The sequence below is a fragment of the Antechinus flavipes genome, chromosome 3, assembly GCF_016432865.1.
Source record: "Antechinus flavipes isolate AdamAnt ecotype Samford, QLD, Australia chromosome 3, AdamAnt_v2, whole genome shotgun sequence".
In the NCBI taxonomy this organism is placed as follows: Eukaryota; Metazoa; Chordata; class Mammalia; order Dasyuromorphia; family Dasyuridae; genus Antechinus; species Antechinus flavipes.
Window position 1 is genome coordinate 85,436,275 of NC_067400.1, and position 26,409 is coordinate 85,462,683.

Consider the following 26,409-nt stretch of genomic DNA (forward strand, 5'->3'; position numbering starts at 1 on the left):
TTTTGACTCTTCAGACCACTCCAGTTCACACCAATCTCTACTTTTATGTCATTTAATTAAAATGTAAGCTCCCTGAGGGCAGGAATTATTTTTCCTTTCACTAATATGGGTATACCCAGTGCTTTGCATAATACTTGGCACATAGTAAGCACTTAATGCTTGATTTGCTCCCTACAAATAATAGAAAATGCTGAAATAGTCATCTTTCAATAATATTCTAGTTCAAGTATAATCAGCAAAACCCCAAATTAGGAACTTTATAATGCTGTCTTTATAATAAAGTTTCAAAAAGTTTGACTAGAATCATACTAAATTCAATCATAAGAAACAACTGTTAACTTAATTTACATTCACCAAAAAATATCTTAATTTCCAAACAAAATTATTTGAATTATATTGCTTTCAACAACAGTATTTATTTTTTGCTTGATGAAACTTAATTTTCACTTAATCATTTAAAATTTAATAAATAAACAATAAGGCATTTATAGCATTAAAGGGAAAATAACCCTTTTAGGGTCATTCTTCAAGTTACATAATATGATTAAATCCAAACTGTCATAATGAAATTTATGTTTTAAATCAAATGTCTTATGCAAATTCTGCCAACATGATACATTAGCAGGGGTTAAATAAAAAGTATCTTTTAAAAGTTGTCAAATTTTTAAAAATGTTTCAAGGGGCAAAAAGCAAATTTATATGGACCAAAACCATTACCTGGATGGATATTGTACTTAGGAATCTATAGAACTGGCTGAGAATTAAATTCTATTTTCTCATATTATTTTTTACTGACTTACTAGGTCTCCTAAGGCCAGTCATTTAAGCTCTTCTATGTCTTATTAACTTCTAAACTAAAATAATACTACTCCTCTCATAAGAATCCAAAGAATCAAATCACAATCTTGGTTCTGGAGACCACAAATTCTCAATTAGTCAGTCAGTCAATAAGCACTTACTATGTGCTAGCTATTGTGCCTTCTGACACAAAAAGAGGTAAAAACAGTCCCTGCCCTCAAAAATCTCACAATCGAATGGGGGCTATGATATGGCAATAACTACATACATATAAGATATATGGAGAGAAAGCAATCTAAAAGGAGAAGCTTTTAGAGGCTGGAGTCACAGAAGATTATTTACAGAAGAAAGGATTTGAGCCGAGTCTTGAAGAAAAACAAGAAGACTCAGAGGTGAAGGTGAGGGGACAAAGCATCCCAAACATGTGGGTGAAAGGGTAACCAATGTAGATGTTTAAATATAAAATAAAGTGTTAAGTTCAAATACTGCAAGTAGCTCATTAATGAAAGATCACAAGAGTGAGTGGAAAGGAATAAAGCACAAAAATAAAGAGGTAGGAAGAAGCCATATTATGAAGGGCTTTATAATGGATCTTCAAGGTAAAAGAGAGTTCAGGAGTGGGAGCCGGGGGACTCGACAAGTTTCTATAAACTCGATCTATAGAAAGGAGAGAATGTTCCTTTTCCCTGTACCAGAAGAGTGTGGAACTACTCTACTCTCCATGCTCCTTGTGGTCATGCTTAACTGGCAATATTCTCTCATTAGCAAAGTGGTAACTTTACAGATCCACAAAACTGCTTCTCTACCAATGTCACCTACAGAACAGTTTAAAGATTTTTTTGGAGTTAGCAATCACATGGATGACTAAATTGTTGTGGGATGAGACATATGTTCCTTAGTGTGAAGGGAAGAACTGAGCAAAAGAAAATGCATAAAAACATATTAGAATCAAAACAATCCAATCTAGGGTATTTATATTTAGTTCAAGCAAACAGCCCGGTGCTATTTTTTATAATCTGATTTCATTTACTTAATATAAGGCTTATCTTGATAGTACATCTGTGTAACAACTGAAAGGAAAAAGTCTGTCTCATGCTAAGCAACTACATTAAAAAATGAAATGAAGAATAAATTAAAAGTCTTACCTCCATCATGACTAACTTATCAGGATAAGCTAAGTCCCCTGGGGCTGGTTTGTAGCCAGCAATGTCTGTCTGAATGTAAATGTGAGTCCGATAGACCAGTCGCTCTTGTACATCTTCTAACATCTGTTTTACTCCAGCTGCAAATGCCCCAAGCTGTTCGGCTGATAAAAACAAATAAAAGTTTCAATTTTTCAGATTTGCAGAAATTTATTTTTAAAAACAATTTATTAAATCATTCAGACAAACAATATGGACAGCTTGGCAGAAAACCTATTTCAACAGCCTGTGGTATTATTGCTATTTGCTATGCCTCACTCCTGTCACCTCAAGGAAAGTCATCAAACACCTTTAATTATTTTAAAAACTGATTAATCCAGCCCACAGACCTACTTACAAAAATTTAGTGAATGCAGTTTTGCTTCTACATAGCATTTTATTGCCCTTCACAGTAATCTTATAACCCATTTGATCATCAAACCAACTCTTAAAATAAGGTGTTGTTCTCATTTTATAAATCAAAAGGAAACCAAGAGGCCCATGAACTAATTAATGACAAAGCATGGACTCAACTCAGCATCTTCTAACTCCTAACTTTCAAAGAGAATTGAGCAATTAGCAATTATTTTTAAAGCACCTATCATGTGCCAGGCACTGTGCTAGTCACTTAGGGTATAGAGATATGAATGAAACAAACCCTACATATAAGGAACTTATATTTTAATAGAGACAACACAAATAGAAATACATATGGAATAAATACAAATAAATACAAAACACAGCATGTCCCAAAAGTCTTAGTGTAGTTTTAAGCTTTAATAAGTATAGTGTAAGTGCTACAAACTAACTAAAAAACAATTTAAAAGATTAATTACTTAAATGTTTTTAAGTATCAACCTTATTAAAATTTGACATAACTACCATGTATATATCTGTGATGTGGTATATATCATTCTAGCTGATTTTCCAATTTGTGAAAACTTTCAAACTTGCTCAGTGATTTAAAGAAAACATCTATCTGTATGAATCTTAAAAATCACCCAAAGAAGAGCGTCTTGATGAACTCACAACAGTTTTGAAGTGTCTCTAAAAGAAAAAGTCTAATTAATGGAGATAAATCTGGTGACAAACAAGTAAAGCTTCTCAAGAGATCCACTGCTTTTGAGAAAATGTCATCCAGAAACTGTTGCATGTACGATGCATAAAAGGGTGGCTATCTTATTAGTGAAAATGAAAATTTTTGTCACTCAAGTCACAAAACTAATTGTAAAAAAAAATTAAGTAAAATTTCAAAATTATATTTTGTTTTGTTTTGTTTTGGAGGGGAGGTGGGGGGTGTGCTTTGTTTTGTTTCTAACAGATTAAAACTGCACTAAGACTTTTGGGAAATGCTAGTTTCCCAAAATAAGAGTACTAAGACAACCTAAGGGAGAGTCTCATGTAAGGTTTCATATAAAATAGTGGCATTAAACTTTAAATAGAAAGAATACTTGCAAGCTCCATTCTGATTTAGAAAACCATACATTAACATTATCTATGTTGTACTATATTTTGATTCATTTTGTTAAACATTTCCTAATTATGTTGTAGCTTGATTGGATACCACCTACCCTCTGCTAGTTTGACATCTCTAAGTACAAAAGGGTATTCAGGCTGAAAGAGTGCATTATAGGCAAAGGGAATGGCTGGTATACAGACATAGACAGAGACAAGCGAAGGAGTGTGACAAGTGAGGAATGTAAAGTAATGTGACTAGACTGAAGAGCATGGGAGAAGTAATGTACTATGAGGATGTCAAAATAGCTAAAGTAAGGCTGTAAAATTTTTTTATCTTTTAGAAAATCCTAGAGCTAATAGGAAACCACTGAAGTTGATCAAGTAGGAATGTGGCATGGTCAGATCTATGGTTAAGGAAAATCACTTAGGCTTGAGGGCAGAGAACGGACTGGAGTGCTGAGACTTGGACATGGAGACCAATTAGGAATATGGGGAAGAAGGCCTGAAATAAGGTAGTACCTATGGGAATAGAGAGAAAGGGATGATGAAAGAGAGATGCTATGGAGGTAGGAACAAAAAACAGGGCAACCAACTGGGTCTGTGAGATCATCAGGAAAAGTGATGAGTCAAAAACAGGTCACAGTTATGACCCTAAGAGACTGGAAGGATGATAGTATCTTAGAAACAGGGAAATCTGGAAGGGGAGTGGATTTGGGAGGAAAAATAATGAATTGTTCTGGACACACATGAGTTTGAGACGTCTCTTGAGAAAGAAATCAAGTAAAAGTGAGAACAAGACAGAGGAAAAGGAAATTTTAATGGACAATACACTTATCACATCTACACTTATCACATCTCCTAAGGATCCTGGATATGAAGGAAAAAAATCTCTAGGAATAAAACAATCACTTTTGAGGTATTTAACCAAAATGCCAGGACAACATAAGAAAATCAACTTTTCCAAACCACAGAAAAATGTAATATCCTCAAAATCCATCACTTGGATGCATATTTCAATTCCAAACTATGACTTTCTGTTTTTCGTAATTTGCATTGTATGTAATATGTATAAGAACTCCAGTTTTCCTAAATTTCTGTGTTCAGGCAAATTCTTGGAAATAAAATACTATACCAAAATGCCTGATCAAAAAATGTCAATCCTATCCAGAAGACTGATTTTTAAGTGCACTTAAAATATGTCAAATGAGTTTTACCTTTACTTTACTATTTGTCTAAATTTTAATCAATTATATAGACCCAAAAAGGAAAAGTAATTATTCAAATTTTACTACCAAATTTGCCCAAAATAGAAATAAACTCATTATGCAATAAAGACATTACTGCCCTCTCTTGCCAATGCCTTGAAGCACAAATTCATATCTACCTGGATGCCATCAGGGCCAAGGGATTTGTTCCTAGGCTTCAAAATCAGGTAACATATCACAAAAACCAAAGTACTAACAGAGACCTTAGAAATGATCTAATCTCTTATTTTATAGCTATATAAACTGAGATAAAGACAAATTATATGTCCACCCCACGGTCAGAAACCTAGTTAATTGGCAAGACTGAGAGTATTAGGATCCAGGTCTCTTAACTAATAGCTCAGTATGCCACTAATTCATTTGTAAAATAAAATCAGAATTAACTTAAATATTATATATAATTATATTTTTTGAAATCACGCAAATTTTCAAAATGTTAAGTACAAGAGCTATTCAAAAAACACATCATCTACACTGAGTAGAAAATTTGATGTTTCACTTATCCAAAAAAAAAAAAAAAAATTCTGAAAATTTGACTTTTACTTGTAAATTACCATTGTTCTGTACGTGATCCTCAAGCACCTCATTTTTAAGAATTCCACAAAGTTCAGACAGAGTCTCCAAGTGAATAACATGAATGATCAATGGTCTGAAGACATCATACAAGGACACACACAGTTTTTCTAAAAGTTCACTATAACAAAAAAGTGACATTATTAAAAACAACATTTCCAGGATCCCATATTGTAAGATAACAAAACAATAACAAGCTTAATCCTTAATTTGAATATGAATTTAAAAAGCTCTCTCTACTTGGAAAACTCTTTTTGTAAATCTATAATGATATAGGAAAGCAATTTTGAAGAACTTTAAAATATAACAGTTTAGAATCAATTTGCATGGCTTAGAAGCCATTAAAATTAACTACTTTAAAAATCATATCCCCATTAAAAAAATGCAGCTTATTTTATTCTACATTTTTACATCTCCTTTTCCATAGGATAAAAATATTTTCCAAAAAATAAAATATAAAAAATTTACTTTCTCATATTCAACTTCACAATGAATAAAATAGTATCACTCTATGTGTGAAAGGCATCTTCACCCTTGAGTCATTCAATAACAATGTGGTAGGAACATTTGAGATCATCTAGCTCTATTCCATAATTTGTAAGTAAGAAAAGTCAGAGAAATTAAAGCCAACTGGTTAATAGCAGAACTGAGACCAAAACCAGTCTCCTAGTTTTCAATAGATTTCTTTCTTTCCATGACATAAGTCAAAGAATATTTGTACATGATTAACAGCTTGAAAACACATCGAATCTTTTTTTAGTATATTGCTTGTCTCTGGAAGAAAACAGTTCCAATCATCTCCCTCTCCATCCACTACTAAATGTCTAGGCGCAAAAGGAAAACAAAAATTTTCCACAGTTTAAAAACATAATTCTCCTTTCTTGTGATATTCAATTATGAGCATCAGAACAGGTAGTTCTCAACTCATGTAAGGCAAGTAGAATCCCCCCATATTAAAATTTGTGAGCAAAATGTTAAAATCCATTTACCACCTACTCTAATTTTGATGTTGGTTTTGTGAAAAATTCATTGTAAAGCTGGTGTTCATCTTGACATACATGAACCATGAAGGCACAGCCACTACGAACCTATAATCAACACGAAAACAAATTATTAAGAAGTAATTTAATACTGCCAGTATTACAGTCAAAGTTTTTATCCTCAATCTCAACTGTGATCTTTATTAGAAACCTATTCATGGAATTTTTTATTCCTTTATTTAAAGTCACAAGCACAAACAATAGTACAGTAAAAAGAAAACCTAAAATTTAACTCTCAGTGACATTCACCTAAAAAGTTTAGAAAATATAATCTTGAAAGGTCCAGTATTTATTTACCTATTTGAACTTCCTGAAATCTACTTTAGTGTGATAAGTTTGCCACCTTCCACGCAATACACACACACACACCCTTCTATTTTTTGAGAAAGTTAAGTGTCAATTCAGATTATTTACAACCTAATGAAAATTAAGTAAATATGTCTAGAATGGAAAAGGGAAAGAAGTCCAATATCTTTATGTTTGAAATCAAAAATAATCTACACAGATAATAATATCTGGAGGCCTCACTTAGAAGAAATTATAAGATACAGTTACAGTCTTACCAAGGCACAATGATCTCTGTTGTTCTGACTTGTTAACTCAGTTACAGTACTAGTAATACTAGGGCCCAGCAGAAGTTCCCTTTGATCAAGGTAGCACTGATGGATTTCATTTAAAAGTTGTTGGTATCTAATGGAAAAAGAAAAAACATTTTTTCAGCTTAAAATTCTTACTTCAAGTATTAAATTTCATTTAAGATTTATGAGTATATCATCTATTTCAACTCCAATATTTAGTTAAGTGTACTGGATGTAAAAATTTTTTATGTTCTCCTTCCATAAAATATAAAATTTTGATTAAGAGGTACTAAATTTGGATTCCACAGCCAAATAAATATACTTACACCATTACAAAATAAAAAGTCAAATTCTAAAATATGTTTGAAAAGCTTCAAAATCAACTTATCTACATTAATAAAGAGGAACATTTATATGAATAGCAAAAGAAATCCACAAGTAATCTGCCAAGCTGATTAGGCATCATAACCCTGCTCTTTGTAGCAAGGAATTACTCCAGAAAATTCACTCAGAGGTTTGTTCACTAATGGTGGAATATGACCAGCAGGAGACATCCCATTTTCCATGTTAGCTAACTAGCTAAATTGTCATTATAGCCTTATTTCATCAAAATAAGTTTCCACCATAAACTGATGCTGAGCAAAACAAGCAGAACCAGGAATACGTTGTACAAAACAATAGCAAGAATATGCAATGATCTGGATGAAAGACTATGAAAGACTTGGTTCTTCTTTTGGGTGAGTGATCCAAAGCAATTCCAATAGACTTTGGACAGAAAACGCCATCTAATCCAGAAAAAGAACTCTGGAGACTGAATAGAAATAAACACATGCTATGTTCACTTCTTTTTTCTTTTTTTCCTCTCCATTGGTTTTTCCCTTTTGCTCCGATTTTTCTCTCCCATCCCAATTCATAAAGCAATGTGGATTAAAAATAAATAAATGTTTTAAAAAATAATGTTTTTATTATGCAAGGAACAGTCCTAGGTTCCTATCAGCAAACAACCAAGAACGAAAATGTGTTTAAAATACAACACTCCTAGATTAGTAGGTCCTCCAAAAATTGAATGGCTTCTATTTACTTACTCTGGAATTTTCTCAGATCGTTGCTCTACTTGTTCAATGAGAGTCTACGGTTAAAAGAAAAAGGAGAAACAAATACCAGAGCTGTTCAATATAATGGTTCAATTACTTTCTTTTTATACAGCTGAATGGTTACCATGAATACTCTTATAAATAACTGTCTTCAAACTTACTCTGACTTTTGGAGCAGCAGCTCGAAACTTTACATAAAATAGAGTGAAGGCATTGTCTGAATTTGGCACAGATGAAGGATCCTTAAAAAATACACAGAATGGGAAGACAGATATTAAAATAATTAGCAAAAAGCAATGTTTCACATAATTCATATGGAAATATATTAAAATTTAATTGTACAAGTATAATCAATATCTATTCTCTTGTTGTCTTGAGAAAGGAGAAAAAAAAAGTGGACCTCAAAATCTTATTAAAATGAATGTTGAAAACCATCTGTCCTGATAACTGGAAAAATAATATATTATTAAAAAAAAAAATTTTTTTTTAATAACATTTCAAATAATGAATGTGATGATCCTTCCTATTTGCTACCTTTGCCTATATGCCCACATAAAGTTCCAAAAATGACTCCCCAAAAAGAACAAAGTATATTTTAACTAGAAGTTTTGAAATGCCAAATCAGAGTTTAATTTTATTATGTAATGTTATCATCACTCATATGATGAAAATTCATAATATGAACTAATAATATGCTAAGTTCACATCTGTAATGCATGTGGAATAGATGATTCAAGATAAAAACACACCAGAATAAATTGACTTACCCGTTTAATTAACTGACTTGTGAGGTTCTGTAGTGTGTTCACAGTGTAAGTCTTCATAAGGTGCATAGCTTTAGAAAGGCATTGCTTAAATTTAAGTAAGTATATAGGGTAGTCTTTGAAATTAGGCTGAAAACAACAGAGAACATATTAACAACTAAAAATAACAGCCAAAAAAATTGTTGAAAATAAAAGCATCACTTCAGAAAAATCTAAGAGCCAAAAACAGCAAAAGTTATTTATATAACAACATATATATTTTGACACAGCATTGTTTCTCATACCAATATCCAGAGGAATAGCTAGGGACTCACTTATGTGTAGTTAAGAAGGAGGAAAGGAAGACAGTAAATATAGGGAGGATTCCCATTTCCCAAATCCTGAGGCTTTCCAGAGAAAGCAGGGTTGAGTATTCTAATGTCAGCACCCTAAAAAACCCACATATTTTGAAAGTAGTGTGAATTTTCATAATAGCCTTGTCCCTCGAGAAGGCCATCTGAAACCACTGTTGGTTCACTGCTAAGAGCCATTAAAGACTTTGGGAGAATATAAACAAGAAATTTTTTTTTTCTTTTTATAGGAAATAAAAAAGCATTTAAGCAGGAAATTATAAAACAGTGCTTATAAGAAACAATATTTGGTAGCATCAGGGGAATAAACACTGTGTTGGAAGTAATTCCTTCTATCTGGCTTTCAGGGATGGCTTTGTCACTCATGAGCTGCATGACAACAGACATACTACTGAAACTACTGAGGCTTCAGCTTCCTCGTCGCTAAAATGAAAGGATTGGATGAGATGATTTGAAAGTGGTTAGGTTTTTCCCAGATCTCATAGTCTATTATTTTTTTAAGTATATGAAAACGAAGTAACTTACATGAGAAGAAATATAGGTTATACAATCATCTAACTTAGCCAGCATGGGGATAAATCCTTCACTGTTCACAGACAATGTAGGGGAATTCAATTTCTTTAAAAGGAAAAAAAAAAAAATACATCAGTCTTGCTATATGAGAAAAGGCAGGGGAAAGAAAAGTTTTAAATTACATCATTGTAATGGTACTAGTAATAAATCTCATTTATGTAGTACTTTAAAGTTTGCAAAGAACCTTCATTGGCTATAATATGACTACATTTCCCATCAGAATCAATCCTATTTAACTGCACAAGTCTTTATAGTAGATTTTTAGAGTCAGTAGGGATAGCCTTATAAATCTATAATATTGTCATTTATGTTAAACAAGTAGGAAAAAAAGATAATTTAATTCAGTTTCTCCCACTAAATTTCACATGGGACAAAACAACTTTGAAGTACTTTTTTTTTCTTTTTTTGGAGGGGAATATGGCATAGTACAGTTATCTTAAATATTTTGGTCTCAGCGATCCCTTTACAGTCTTAAAAATATGTTGCTTTTCAGTCATTTCCCCCCACTGATCCCATTTGGGGTTTCTTTGGCAAAGACACTTAAGTGATTTGCCATTTTCTTCTACAGCTAATGTTATACATGAAGAAAATGAATCAACCAGTGTTAAGTGACTTGCCCAGGGTCACCCAGCTAGTGTCTGAAGCCAGATTTCAACTTATGAAGATGATTCTTCCTGACTCCAAGCATAGCTCTCTATCCACTATACCACCTAGCTTCCCCATCTTAAAAATTGAAGACCAAAATAATTTTTATTTATGTAGGTTATATTTACTGGTATTAACTATATTAAACATTAAAATTGATTTTTTAAAGTTTACATTTTTATTTGTAGATTTATTTTAAAATCCCAATAAACTCTTTATATGATAGTATAAATAACTTATTTTTACAAAAAAAAATTATTTTTCAAAAGAAAAAGAGATAACTAGAAGAGTGGTACTGTTTTACTTACTTCTATGAATCTCTAATGTTTAGCATAATAAAAATGCAACTGTATTCTCATACCTGCTTCTACATTCATTCTATCACAATATTATTTTGATTGAAATATATATGAAGAAAATTCCACCTCACAGATGGTAATTGGAAAAGAGAGGATTTTAATATTCAAAAAACAACTTGGTTTTATTATAAAGAAAGCTTAGATAAACATGTTTCTCCTTACAAGGACTCAGTGAACCCTAAAAGTCTACAGACCATACTTTGAGAATCACTGGCATAATAGATATAAAACTATTATTAAAGCTACATTCCACATGTGACCCTGGGCAAATGATTTATCTTTCAGTTCTTTAAGCAACTCTTTAAAAGTATAAGTTGCACAGAAAAGGCCAACTTTAATAGGTAAAAGGAATTTGTTCACCAGGAAGTTCTCTATATCAATGAAATCACAGCTCTAAATCCTATCTATATTTTTTGCATTCCTGTATTAAAATGTTATCCCTTAAAGTATCTAAATTTACACTTTACTAATTTTTAGAATTATGTGTCATTTTTGCACTGAGAAGAGATTAATAAATGTTCAATAGTCATATAAAACAACTACTTATTATTTCCTCTTTGGAGTATCTACAGTTGTGTTTCAAAATATTTATCTTATCACTTGTCAGTTAGAAACCTCTTAGGTTTTCAGGCAAGAAACTTATGCCATTTTTATTCAGTTTATATATATAATTCATAACATAAATATGTGTTTTATATATATGTTATCCCATTATTATGGATCCATCTCCTCTATGAACCCTAATTTATTAAATACTATCCAGCAATATTTAACTTTAGAAGGAAGATATTTTTAAAAGACTATTTTTCAATCAGAATATCATATAAGCATATAAACTATGATTTCAGTTAATAAGCATTTAGTCCTTCAAACATCTGAGATAAGGGTGCTTAAGATTAAAAATATTTAATACATACCGTGTTAATAGTTTCCAATTCATTAAAATAAGAAAGTTTTTGTTGAATATTTTCAGCCAAGTCAACCAGTTCTGACTATTTAAAAAGAAAAAAAAAATCACAACAAATACTGAAATAACGAATATTTAAATTTATACTCAATATTTTTAAAAAATGCATATATAATCACTTAAAATAAATTTAATTCGGCTCCTAAACAGAAAAATGCAAATTATTCATGGGATTATAGATAATGTATTTAGAACTAGAAGGAATTTGAGTCTGATCCCATCATTTTACAGAGAAGGAAACTGAGGCCCAGAAGTCAGGTAATTTGTCCAAGATTATCAGGCAGAACGTAGCAAGAAACCAGGGCTTTTGATTCCCAATCCAGTGCTCTTTATACTGTACCCTAATGACTCTTTCTATTCCATTTGAAAAAAACTCAAAAATCTAAAATAAACTTTAGCTAAAGTCGGTAAAAGCAGGTGATATTTTCATCATCACTAAATAAATATATAGATAGTACTGAATAGCACTTTAAGGTCTGCCAAGTGCTTTATAAATGATCAGCTCATGACATTCCCACAAGAACCCTGAGAAGCAAACTCAAATAGTAGTCAACAGACTAATCCAGGGCCCCATGGCTAGCAAGTGTCTGAGGCTGGATTGGAACTCACATCTTCCTGACTATTGACGTAGAACTCCATAACCATCATTCATGTTAAATATTAAAGACTGCAAACTAATCTCTAATATCTAAGCTGAAATAAGCAATAGGTGAACTGGCTGAAGATTCAGGAAAGCAAGCTGCTTTCTTTAGATAGGCCTTTGTTTGACACACAAAGGAATGCTGCTGATATATGTCAGTTAGAGCCCCTAGCATGGTACTTACAGGGGTTCAATGAATACTAATTAAATGAAAGAAATATGTAAATAGTTCCATTTAGTCACTTGGAAAACCAAATGTTTCTCTTGAGCCTCCTTCCCATAACCAAATTACCTGCTCTTTCAGGAGCTGTTCACAAGCTTCATGCAGAGTACCTGTCTTCGTGGACACAAAAAGATACTGTTTCTGCAAAGACTCCAGATGCTGAAGAGCTCTGTTAACATCATTCAGTATAGCATCACACTGCTCCTGAAACCCAGACAAGTAATCCCTCATCTGTCTAGAAAACAGAACCAAAAGGGGATTGGCAGAAATGATTCCAGCAAGCATAGTCAACAAAAAGAGCTACATTACATGTTTATTAGAATCCTTGAATTTCAGGAGGCAAAGCTCAATTACTTATGAAAAAAATGAGCATGCTCAACAAACACAAAGCTCTAAACTATAAACTGATTCAGTACTTTAGAGGACAGGTCACTTGACTTTGTAGGCAAGTAAAAGACTTAAGTAATAAAACCATAAACCACAAAGTGATTTTAAAAATGTTAAGTGTCATATCACTGATTCAGTTTTCAAAAGAATAGGTCACCAACTAAAAGAGCTGCTCACACACTCACACACATATCACCTTTCTATTCAGCTTATATTAAATCATGTTAAATGACTTATTGAAACAAAATGCACCTTAAAATTAAAATTCATTTCTTAGCTTACCGATGTTTTCATATATATTTATGTTGTTAACCACAATTCATGACAGCAGAGGAAAACTGTGCAATGCAGATTAAAGGGTCATAAATATAGTGTTGGAAGAAACTCAGAAATCTGCATTTTTGAGGACACTGAGGCCCAGAGAGAGAACTTAATTTAACCAATAGCATGTAGAGATTAAGTGGCAGAGCCAGATTCAAATTGAAATCTTCTCATCTCAGTGCTCTTTCTAGGGCATCAAATTGCTTCCCTATTACAGGCTGGCTATCTGTTGCTACAATAATTCACATTTACATAGTGCTTTGTAAACAATATAAGGCAACTAGATGGTGCAGTAGAAAGAACAAAAAGCTTGAAGTTAAGAGTTGAAGTCAAATCAAGCCTCAGATCCCTAATTAGCCGTGAACCTGGACAAGTCACTTGACTGGCTTAGTTTCCTCAAATATAAAATGGGGATGTCTACCTACCTCCCAGAGTTGTTGTGAGGATCAAATAAGGTAATATTTATAAAGCTCTTAGCACATTATCTGTATATAGGAGGCGCTAAGTAAACGCTTCTTTCCTTCCTTCCAAAAAATTCATTTATTTAGATGATTCCAAAAAACAAAAATTGCAAATTTAATTTCTATTAAGTCTTCCAACTACTATGTGCACATTTTATTTATAATACATATTTATTTTCTTTATGCTTCTCCGGGGTGGGTTTTTATTCTCTAAGTACATAACAAATAATCTAGTAATTAACTAAGAAAAAGAATGCTTAACTTTGAGCCAGGAAATTTGATTTCAAATCCCAGTTCTGACCTTACTATATGACCTTAAACTTTAAGAGAGTATCCTTCCTTCTCTGCAAAAATACTACTTACAAAGTGCTTTATAAACCTTACTAAAACAAAACCAAATACACACACACACGTATGTATGTAATGTTTTACATATAGTTTACAGAGTGAATGTTAAATAAATCTGTAGTTATTAAAACAGAATAAATATGACTGGTAGCAGTAGGTGGCCAGTAAAGAACTAAAATTTATAAGATCCAAATGAAGATAACTCCACAGTTAGTCCCAACTTTCATACCATAAATGTCTCTGAAGTTCATATGTAAAACACTTAAAATAATTACCCTACTTTTTTACCAACAAGCATGTACTTCACCCCAAGCTTAGAAAATATGGTTTACATCACATTAAATAACAGTCAATGGTGGTAAGCAATACAAGTAAACATAAAATCATCTTTTATTACTTAATTTTTTACATTTGTAATACTTATCAAGACAAAGAATCACTATGATAAAAATGAAAAAAGATTTTGTTAAAAAAAAAAATTTGTAAGATTTTTCTTACAAGAATTATAAATCCAAAACTAGATTAGGTTGTCAAAGTGACTACAAACTTAATTCACATTTATTTCTACTACCTTCCAGATATGAAATATTGCTGAAACTAAAAATTAAATCTATAAATTGCACAAATTATTTAATGCCCTGTTCTCAGGGAATTCAAATTCACTTTAATATATGATCTATAATAATTCCTAACAAAAAAGCTAGGAAGTCACTGGGATTTTTTTTTTCCTTATAAAGTCAGATCATCTCCAAAACATTTTTGAGAACATCAAGGCTTCTAATTCAAAGAAACTGAGAAAGATAGTTACATTACTCTGGAGATGCTAAGTTGTTACAAGATAAAAATATATTAAAGTCACCTGTGTCTTATCTTTCTATCAGACTATATCTCCTCTATAAAAGCAGAAGCTCCCCAACATCTAATAGAGAGGCCTATCTATATATGGTAGGCATTCTTGAAATATCTGCTGAATAAATCACTGAATAAAATCCAGCCACAAACCATGCAACATGAAAGACCATCACTGCCAAGCTTTCAACCCAGATGTTACTTTCACAAAATGGAAAGAAACAATGGATGCTACACAGAGAGACAGTGCCAAGCTAGCTAACCCTCATCACAAATGGCCACAGAAGCAACAAGCTATCAAGAATCAAGAATCACTTCTTCTTTTTGAGCTAAAAAATTGAGATTTGAATCTTACTCCAGACATATACAAGGGCAATTGACTTCATTTTTTAGAATCATAATTTCCTCAACTGTGTAACAGAGATAATACCACATGCAAAATTCTATGTCCCAAAATTATAAAGATCAAATGAGAGAAGGGCCCACTTGGAGTGACAGAAATAAAAGCTAGGTTTGATTACCCTCACTCAAACTTGTCACAGGATCACAGACCTCAAAGGGTCTGTCCAACCCCCTCATTTCACAAATGAGGAAATTGAGCTCCTAGCTCAAGTAGGAAACATTAGTAGTGGGACTTCAACCCAGATCTTCTGACTTCAGAGGAAGTTCTCAGCCCATTGTATTGTACAGCCTCAGCTATAATCGCCACCAAATTTTTTTTATTTCCCCTCCCAATCTACTGGCCATGACACAACTTCACTTGTCTTTCTAAACTTAAGTTTTATAAATGTCCCATAATATTCCTTCGATGATAGAGTCATTAAGAGGCTACAAATGAGCCAGATTTCCAAGCTGTGTTTTGTATTATCAAGTAAGTGTTGCCATTAGACTTCCCCCTGTGTGGTTGTTGATTCTGGATGAAGAATTTTTCCTCAGAAATCTCAGGGAATCAGATTATTGAAAGCTTCAGGGGATAGTGACTGGAACCTCTAAGCAATAACATGCCATAAACAAGGGAGCAGCATACCTATATTTCGTTCCTTCATCTTGATCCATCTGGGTTTGTAGCTGTGCAAACCACGAGAAGAACTACAAAGATAAGAACATCAAACTGTTAATTTTACAAAAATATACAGAATGAAGTGAGCTTACACAATACAGTAAGTTCCCAAGGTCCAAAACACTTTCTTTACTTTTACCTTTGGGGCCTTAGACAAAAAGCATTAAATACACTTTAAGAATCAGAACCAAGAAGAATTCCAAAGGAATAATCATCAGATAACTTAAAATTCAAGAGAAAAAAAAAGATATAAAAAAATACAAACTACAAATAATATCAAGCTTTCAAAAAAGAAAAGAAATTATTCTCAAATAGGAGAGGTTTGAGAGATTGTCTAACTGAAAAATGTCTACTATTTTAAAAAAAGTTATAGATATGGTACAAAATGATTTTTCTTATGCCATACTTTTAATTCCTAGGCAAAGCTTTTTAAACTGTGGGTTGCAACCCCATTTGACTCACATAACAATGTGAGAGCTGTGTTATTATGATTTATCATCAGTATGTATGAAAATCTCTTGGGCTTGCAAGGGGTTACAAGTGGAAAAAGGTTAAGAAATACTGATTCAGAAGAGTCCTTAAAGATCAAGACCAAATCCTCCACTTTGCAGGTGAGGAGACAATGACTGCTATCTCCAAGACATTGTGCTGGCTCTATTAAAGTATTGCCAAAAGTCCAGAGCAGAGTTTATGAAGGCAGTACCAATGAAAGCAGAGTGACAGATCTGAGAAACAGGACACAGAAAAATGTGACAGAACGTGATGATTGCCCAAATGTAGAGGATGTAGAAGGGAGAAAGGCAAGTCTAAGTTGACTTTGATGTTTAAAGCCTGGCTGACTAGAAGAATGGCACTTTTGACAAAAATAAAAAAGGAAGCTGAGAAAAAAGGTACAGAAAAATAAGGGAAAAAGAAAGTAATAAGAGAAGATTACTTTACTCTGCCTTCACATGTAAAATAGAAAATTCATTAATCTTAATCTATTTTCCAACTCAGTTAACAGAATATTTGAAGTAGAAAAGGTAGCTCAAAAAAGTGTTTAAATACTTAGGTTTATTAATAAAGTAAAATCAAAAGGAAAAAATGAGAAACAATGAATGTATGAAAAGCAAATGTGTTCATCTAAAATATTTAATTACCTGGTATATTATATTTATTTACCTTATATTTATGTTATAAAGATTTTTATTTGTATTTATTAAATCCCAGTAAACTATAAGTTCTTGGGAGTAGGCGATTTCTCTTTTATTATTATTCATATCTCCAGCATTTGGCCAAGTAACTATCATGTGTTCAGCATTTATTATCTTCCAGGATGGGATTTATATCTAGTACTTCACAGTTTACAAAGTACTTTACATGTTAACTTATTTGATCTTTATACTGGCCCTGTGAGGAAGGGGATATCAGGATCCCATTTTTAGACAAGTTATGGCAGGTTGGTGATGCAGTGAATAGAGTACTGATCCCTTTTATGTGATTTAATATCATTTATTCTTTGTCTCAAATGTGAAAAACAAATGAGGTAATATCTGTCAAGCAACAGATAAATAAATATGATGATGATGATGATGAAAAGAATTGATCGTCAGTCAGTAAACATTTGAAGGAGAAACTACATCAGTTTTTTCTGATACCAGGTCCTGCTGTTCTCCAGCTAAGGAGGAATTTTTATGTAAGTCTTTGTCTCTGTAAATAAAGTAAAATTCAACAGGAGTGATCCAAAATATATCAATTCAAATTCAAATAAAATAAATGCTACAAATTCACCACTAGATCCAGACTAAAAAAAGTTCTATTAAGCATACTAAATTAATTAACATTGTTTTTTCTTTCTCATAGCTTTTCCCTGTTGTTCTGATTCTCTTTCACAAGATGACTAATGTGGAAATATAATATGATCATACAAGTATAGGCCATCAGACTGATTGCCATCTAAGGGCAAGGAAAGGAGAAATCAAAATCTTATAAAAATAAATATTGAAAACTAATAATTTTTTAAAAAATAAAATAATAAAAAGTTATATTGATGATATATGTATTTTTACTTATCTAGAAAGTGACTGGGAAATGAGTTTTTAATATATTAAAAAATTCATCACTACTGACATAAAACCATGAGTTTTCTCTAAGAATTTTCAAATAACATTTCAGAGCACAGTTTTTTTTAATTTGACATCACTTACAATGTTTAAAATATACTAAAACTTCTTATTAAAACTGCTAACCAGTTACCTGCTGGGCAGTTTCAATTCTTTCTTCTTCCATGCCTAAAGAAGCAAATCCTTTCAAAAGAATATCCTCTGTAGATTCTGGCACAGTTGAAGTCAGAGAGATGGACAATGATCGGGATGTTAAGCTACACAAATCTTCAATAGGGAGCTGTAAAGAAAACACCACAAAGATATTTAAATAACTTTTAAATTTCTAAATATCACTACTACACACCTGTCAGATTGGCTAAGATGACAGGAAAAAATAATGATGAATGTTGGAGGGGATGCAGGAAAACTGGGACACTGATGCATTGTTGGTGGAGTTGTGAACGAATCCAACCATTCTGGAGAGCAATCTGGAATTATGCCCAAAAAGTTATCAAAATGTGCATACCCTTTGATCCAGCAGTGTTACTTCTGAGCTTAGATCCCAAAGAGATACTAAAGAAGGGAAAGGGACCTGTATGTGCCAAAATGTTTGTGGCAGCCCTATTTGTAGTGGCTAGAAACTGGAAAATGAATAGATGCCCATCAATTGAAGAATGGCTGGGTAAATTGTGGTATATGAATGTTATGGAATATTATTGTTCTGTAAGAAATGACCAGCAGGATGAATACAGAGAGGCTTGAAGAGACCTAAATGAACTGATGCTAAGTGAAATGAGCAGAACCAGGAGATCATTACACACCTTGACAACGATATTGTATGAGGATGTATTCTGATGGAAGTGGATTTCTTTGACAAAGAGACCTAACTGAGTTTCAATTGATAAATGATGGACAGAAGCAGCTACACCCAAAGAAAGAACACTGGGAAACAAATGTGAACTATCTGCATTTTTGTTTTTCTCCCTGTGCAACAAGAGAACTGTTCAGTTCTGCAAACATATATTGTATCTAGGATATACTCCAACATATCTAACATATATAGGATTGCTTGCCCTCTAGGGGAGGGGGTGAAGGGAAGGAGGGGAAAAATCGGAACAAAAACGAGTGCAAGGGATAATGTTGTAAAAAAAATTACCCTGGCATGGATTCTGTCAATATAAAGTTATTATAAAATAAAATAAAATATTTTAAAAAATAAAAATAAAAAAAAATCTCTAAATATCACTAAAGTTGGGCCAATTAATCCTCTACCACCTGAAACTACTTTAAAGATACCAAAATATAGTCATTAATAGCAAGCATTTTATGATATTAATTAATGTGCATATTAAAACAGGGCCATACCACAGGAAGTTATTGTGACACTTCATTTTTAGCTTATAAAATACATTGTATTTCATACACAAAATGATCTATAAGTACCACCAACAGTCTGTATTCATTTTAAGTTATCTAATAGAATCAATGATCTTTAGAGAATTAAGGGACCTTAGAGATCATCTAGTTCAACTTCCCACAGTTTATAGATGAGGAAATCAAAATCCAAAAAGATTATAAAAATGAATTTGTGCTTATCTGGACATATTTTCCCCACTAATTCTCCTCATGATAATGACATGCTTTCACAAGATTTGTGAGAAGAATTAGGGGTGTGGTCTATAGCCGTGAAACTTGTTGAAACTTCTCAAGCTCCCTCCTCAAGCCTCCCATCCCTTTCTTCTCTACCTCTCAGTTGAGAACCTCATCTCATATTTGAGGCCATTCATTAAGCGCTCCCTCTTCTCTTTTCTTCCTAAACTCAGCTTTTCTTCCACTTTCTCCTTCATATCTTACAATAAGAGGTGGCCTTTCTCTTTGCCAAGGCAAACCCTTCTACAAGCACATCTTATCATCTCTAACGGACTCTCCTCTATCATCTCTCCACTCTTATTTTCATCATCTCCTTATCTATTGGTTGCTTTCTTAGTGCTTATAAAAATGTTCATGTCTCTCCAATTCTCAAAAAAAATCTTCACATGGTTCATCTATCCCCCCTGGCTATCAGCCAATTTTTCTTCATCCTTTTGTGGATAAAGTACTTGAGAAGGCTAGGTGATCACCAGATGAGCCTCCACTTTTTTTCCGCTCTCATTCTCTTAACTCCCTGTAGTCTACCTTCTAACCTTATCTTTTAACAGAAACTGAATTCCACCTATAGGGAAGTAGGAGGAGAAAGGGGAAAGGAAAGAAGAAGGCTAATAGAAAGGAGAAAAGAAGTAGAAGGGAAAAGGGATAAGAAAGGGGGGAAGGGCTATAAAAGGGGAAGGCAGATTAGGGAGGTGGTAGACAGAAGCAAAATACTGGGGAAGAGGGAAAGGAACAAGGAAAGAGAAAAGTATAATTTGGGGAAAATAAGATGGTAGGAAATATTCATTTTAACTGTGAATGTTAATGGGATGAACTCTCCTATCAAAAGGAAGTGTATAGACTTAAAAGCAGAATCTTACAATATATTCTATACAAAAGTGATGCATACATAAAGTAAAGGTAAAAGGCTGGAGCAAAATTTATTATGCTTCAGCTGAAGTTTTAAAAAAAAGCACAAATAGCAATTCTGATCTCAGATCAAGCAAAAGCAAAAGTAGATCTAATTAAAAGAGTTAAGGGAAGAAAACTACATCTTACTAAAGGCTACCACAGATAATGAAGAAACATCAATACTAAACATACACATATCAAGGGGTATAGCATCCAAATTCCTAGAGAAATTAAAAAGTAGGAACTGTCTAGCCTATTTGTATCACCTGAACTTATCACTATGTTGTGCTCTTAAATATTTAATAAATGCTTTTTTCATTTGTTTGTTGACTAGCATTTTGATAGATTATAATCCAATCTAAATAGTTTTCTCAATTACCTATTTGCTTAAACTTGTTAAATATGGAGACAATGAATGGAATTTACAGCCACCACTTGCCCATCTTAGAAGTGGACAGATCAAACTAAACGACCTCCAAAAACCCCTTCTAGCCCAAGTCCATGATTTTATTCCTGGGTACAAGTGTTATCTGAAAACATCATCTTTATGTGCCTCTCTACTCCCAGAGAAAACAAAGTATCATCAGAAATGCTACTGGAGGCAAAAGAGAAAATATTTGTCCTCCCTTTGTAAAAAGCCAAGTTGTCTCCACCCCAAAAAGCAAATCTAAACTGCTATAACTGGAAAAGACCTTGACTACAAACACTCCATTACTACCTTTCCTCACTTTATAGATGAGGAAAGAGAAGATTAAAGATAATACTGTGTAATTTTAGCAACTACACCTCAAAGAAAAACAGAACTGGAGAAGTCAGGGAAAAAATCCACAAATATCAACTGTATAGTGATATTGCTATACAAAAAGTTCAAAATTATCAGGGCTTTTCAGCAGTCACCAAAACCATTTGGTATTGGCTAAGAAATATATTAGTTGATCAGTGGAAAAGGTTAGGTTCACAAGACAGAATAGTCAACTATAGCAATCTAGTGTTTGACAAACCCAAAGATCCTAACTTTTGGGATAAGAATTCATTATTCGATAAAAACTGCTGGGATAACTGGAAATTAGTATGGCAGAAATTAGGCAAGGACCCACACTTAACACCATATACCAAGATAAGATCAAAATGGGTCCATGACCTAGGCATAAAGAACAAGATTATAAATAAATTAGAGGAACAAAGGATAGTTTATCTCTCAGACTTGTGGAGGAGAAAGAAATTTGTGACCAAAGATGAACTAGAGACCATTACTTGATCACAAAATAGAAAATTTTGATTATATCAAATTAAAAGGCCTTTGTACAAACAGAACTAATGCAAACAAGATTAGAAGGGAAGCAACAAACTGGGAAAATATCTTTACAGTTAAAGGTTCTGATAAAGGCCTCATTTCCAAAATATATAGAGAACTGATCCTAATTTGTAAGAAACCAAGCCATTCTCCAATTGACAAATGGTCAAAGGATATGAACAGACAATTTTCAGATGATGAAACTGAAACTATTACCACTCATATGAAAGAGTGTTCCAAATCACTATTGATCAGAGAAATGCAAATTAAGACAACTCTGAGATACCACTACACACCTGTCAGATTGGCTAAAATGACAGGAAAAAATAATGATGAATGTTGGAGGGGATGCAGGAAAACTGGGACACTGATGCATTGTTGGTGGAGTTGTGAATGAATCCAACCATTCTGGAGAGCAATCTGGAATTATGCCCAAAAAGTTATCAAAATGTGCATACCCTTTGATCCAGCAGTGCTACTACTGGGCTTATACCCCAAAGAGATACTAAAGAAGGGAAAGGGACCTGTATGTGCCAAAATGTTTGTGGCAGCCCTGTTTGTAGTGGCTAGAAACTGGAAAATGAATGGATGCCCATCAATTGGAGAATGGTTGGGTAAATTGTGGTATATGAATATTATGGAATATTATTGTTCTGTAAGGAATGACCAGCAGGATGAATACAGAGAGGCTTGGAGAGACCTACATGAACTGATGCTAAGTGAAATGAGCAGAACCAGGAGATCATTATACACTTCAACAATGATATTGTATGAGGATCTATTCTGATGGAAGTGGATTTCTTTGACAAAGAGACCTAACTGAGTTTCAATGGATAAATGATGGACAGAAACAGCTACACCCAAAGAAAGAACACTGGGAAATGAATATGAACTATTTGCATTTTTGATTTTCTTCCCGAGTTATTTTTACCTTCTGAATCCAATTCTCCCTGTGCAACAAGAGAACTGTTCGGTTCTGCAAATATATATTGTATCTAGGATATACTGCAACATATCTAACATATATAGGACTGCTTGCCATCTAGGGGAGGGGGTGGAGGGAGGGCGGGGAAAAATCGAAACATAAGCGAGTGCAAGGGATAATGTTGTAAAAAATTACCCTGGCATGGATTCTGTCAATATAAAGTTATTATTAAATAAAATAAAATTTTTAAAAAATTATCAGGGCTTTTAAGTGTAGAAAGATGAAAGTCAAAGACACAATCGATGATTATATCATAAAGGTAAAGATAAGGGTGATAGAAAGAAATACTCAGAAGCCAGAAAGTTTCCAGAACCCACAGAGCCTTACTCATAAGCTTCTTCCTTCAACTCAATTCAAATGCATTTAACAAAATATTTCTTCTCTTTCTTCTCTTGCCATTAGCCTAAACTTCATTCATGAAGAGATGAGAAAAGGAGACAATACCTACCCAAGAACGTCACTAATATTCATCTAAAGGAGCTATTCCCAGACTTCTAGATACATGTTCTCACAAGAGTGAACATAAGTTTGTTCATTGCATCCTAGAAATGGAGGGCATCAGTAAAGCTTGAAAAACACTATCTTAGATCAAATAAAGGAGAATATTAATCAAATTTAAAAACTGTGCACTCAGCTAAAAACTCATGCAAACTGAAAACATAAATATTGTAACTTCAAAAAAAAAAAGGTTTAAATAAATTCAAGATAGGTTGTGAATGGAAACCTTCACACTTCTTCGTTTGTTGACTAGAGAAGAAAGGAATAGGGAATTGATATGGCAGGATGGAAAGAGCATGAGACTCAAGTCCAAAAACCCAAGCTCAAGTTAAAATACTTCCTGTATACATATTTCCTGTATGTATATCTCTGAGCAAGTCACTTAACTTTTTTCAGTACTATCTCATCATCTATAAAATAGAGAAAACAGAAAATACAGAAACTACCTCACATGTAGTTGAGGAAAGCCCCAATGAACTAAATGTGAAATACTAAATACTAAAAAATCAAAGAAAAAAAAAACCTTAAATAATAAATTAATTCATTAACATTTAAATGATGAATCTAGGAAAGATTCTAAGGGGGACTGTTGTGACACATCACTTCCAATAAACCTACTTCTATAAAGCATCCAAAGTCACAATAAAAGAAACTAAACCATTAAAATTTCATTAAAATTTTTCAATAAAATTTTCACCAATATATGAAAAATTATACCTCAATGATGCACTTTGGTATAACAAGGGCAAATGATTTAAAAAGAATCAAGAATTTGGCTTGGATTCAAGAATATATCTGACAATAAGGAATTAATAAACAGATTTAAAATATCCAGTTTTGCAATTCCACTTCTTCCATGATTTCCTGACCCATGCCTCTTCTTTTCCCTCAGTAGGACCCAAACTGATCTCTTTTCTTCCATAAAAGGAAAAAAAAATGTTGTTCCTCCCAACTTCTCTATTTGTACTGGTGATATCACTACCTTTCCAGTCATCAAAACTCAAAATGTTCTAGTCCTTTTTAATCTCCTTTCTCCCACTGAGTCAGTTGTCAAGACTCATCCATTTTATTCCCTAACTTCTTCCATCTCTCCTCTTCTATTTACACTAGAAATAACCTAGTTAGGTTCCTGCTGCCTTCTCCCCACCCCCAAATGTTTAGATAACTCCTCCCTGCCTCTACTCTCTCACCTTTCCGATCCAATCTTCACCAGCTGCCAAAATAATATCCTAAAGCCCACTTCTACCCAAATCAAAAGCCACCAATGCCCCTATTGCCTAAAGGAAAAAATATAGCCTGATTAGTCTACTTTTCAAAATTATTTATAATATGGTCTCAACTATCTTTCCAGTATCTTTTTTTTTTTTTAATACAACTTTCTCTCAAACACCCCAGAACTTATCTTGCCCTTTCCAGGCTCTGTAGGTTCACACAGGCTGTCCCCCTATTCCTGGAATGCACTCCCTCCATTTATTCTTTTTTCAGATGCCACTGCTTTATATAATCTTCTCCTCCTTATCCTCCCTGCTCTCATGCCCTAATTCCCAAATCATCCCCCAATCAAAGTATTCTCTACATTCCTCAATTTTCTATAATACCTGTCTGGCTCTCTCCTTTGTCCCACTATTATTTATTTTGTGTTTTATAGCTCTATCTTATCTTATCCCCCAATGTAAGTTTCATTTTGTGTCCCTAATATCTAGAAGTGGATTATCAAATTTGTAAGTAGAAAAGAAAATGGGCTAATCATGTAGCAAGATTCAAGGATGAAAGATCTATTGCACCCATATCTACAAATATTAAGAGAACCGGAGGAAAAGTTCTCCAGTGCACCTGGTATTTCTTCCACAGAGGATTTATAGAAAAATATAAACAAAGATCATACAGGAGGAAAGGCTTACAATCTGCTTTGCTCTGGGAAGAATATATAATGATCAGATCCTAGATCCACAAGCATCCTTGGTGCCCAGCACAGCATCTTCCTTGAACACAGCAGGCACCTAATAAGGGGTCTTGAATTGAATTGAAAAGTTTCAGGTGCTATTTTAACTTTTTACTGAGTGCTATGCTGAGATAACTAAAAAGAAAAATGACTTCCCTACTATACTTTGAGTACAACTAACCAGACTACACATGCTGTAACTACCAATTTTCTCTACAACAAATAGAGGGAAAAAAATTACACACACACACACACACACACACACAAACAAACAAACATATGTGACAATAGCTTCAACTAAAAAAAGAAGCAATTATGTGAAGTTAATGATTTTTATGATATGCACAAACTAGTAGCTACTTATTATACAGCCAGCTTCCCAGTTCAGAAACAATGCAGGAAAAATTTATCTTATGAAAATTCTAGTTTTAAGTGGGATAAAGCCTGTTGGAATACACCTGTTAATTGTAGCAAAAATTTAAATTTGGAAACCTATTTCCAGTATCAATGTTAAGGTAGCACATGAATCAAAATGTAATTCCAAAGGATTCCCTACATCTTATATATTAACTTAATCTTTCTCCTCTTCCTCTTGGGAAATCATATAACTAAGGAAAATGTGAGCTATGAGAGTTGAACCCACAGATTTTTCCCACAAAGGTTCTTGGGTAAGCAAATGACAAATCCTCAGTGTTTGGTTTTACAGATTTACAAACAGCAAAATTCATTCTACCAAGGGACATTCACTAATTAGAGACCATTTTCAAATTAATGACAAGTACTAAAATAATAACTGACATTTACAAATCTTGCAAAGAGCTCCCCAAACATAAAATCCTGGGATACTCAAAAGAACCTGGTAAGGTACAGCTACTGCAAATATTATTCCCACTTTACAGATGAGAAAATTGGATCTTACAGGTATTGGACTTGCTCATGGTCACCCAAATGTTTGTTTAAAAGTAGAATCTAAACCTGGATCTTCCTGACTTTAAGTACAGCACACTCTATCCATTATGCCTTTCAAACAGAATAAGCTTGTAGGGCTGGGGAAAAATTAAATGTACTATGGTACCAAGCGTTGGGAGTGAGTGTAGAAGCCTGTGGCTACAAGTTACCTTTATTCTAAACTTT

At 33.2% G+C, this 26,409-nt stretch overlaps 1 protein-coding gene across 1 annotated transcript in view; it reads right to left on the minus strand.

Moving 5' to 3' along the window:
* The window catches only part of COG3 (component of oligomeric golgi complex 3), a 62,682-nt gene that overhangs the window by 31,328 nt on the left and 4,945 nt on the right, over positions 1-26,409 (minus strand). The window contains exons 2-13 of the mRNA XM_051983836.1: positions 18,170-18,316; positions 15,902-15,963; positions 12,578-12,743; positions 11,596-11,670; positions 9,627-9,719; positions 8,755-8,880; positions 8,149-8,229; positions 7,979-8,022; positions 6,879-7,005; positions 6,272-6,363; positions 5,257-5,396; positions 1,944-2,104 (exon numbers count right to left, since the gene is read on the minus strand). Of these exons, the coding sequence (XP_051839796.1) occupies positions 1,944-2,104; positions 5,257-5,396; positions 6,272-6,363; positions 6,879-7,005; positions 7,979-8,022; positions 8,149-8,229; positions 8,755-8,880; positions 9,627-9,719; positions 11,596-11,670; positions 12,578-12,743; positions 15,902-15,963; positions 18,170-18,316 (1,314 nt within the window). The remainder of the gene's footprint in view (positions 1-1,943; positions 2,105-5,256; positions 5,397-6,271; positions 6,364-6,878; positions 7,006-7,978; positions 8,023-8,148; positions 8,230-8,754; positions 8,881-9,626; positions 9,720-11,595; positions 11,671-12,577; positions 12,744-15,901; positions 15,964-18,169; positions 18,317-26,409) is intronic.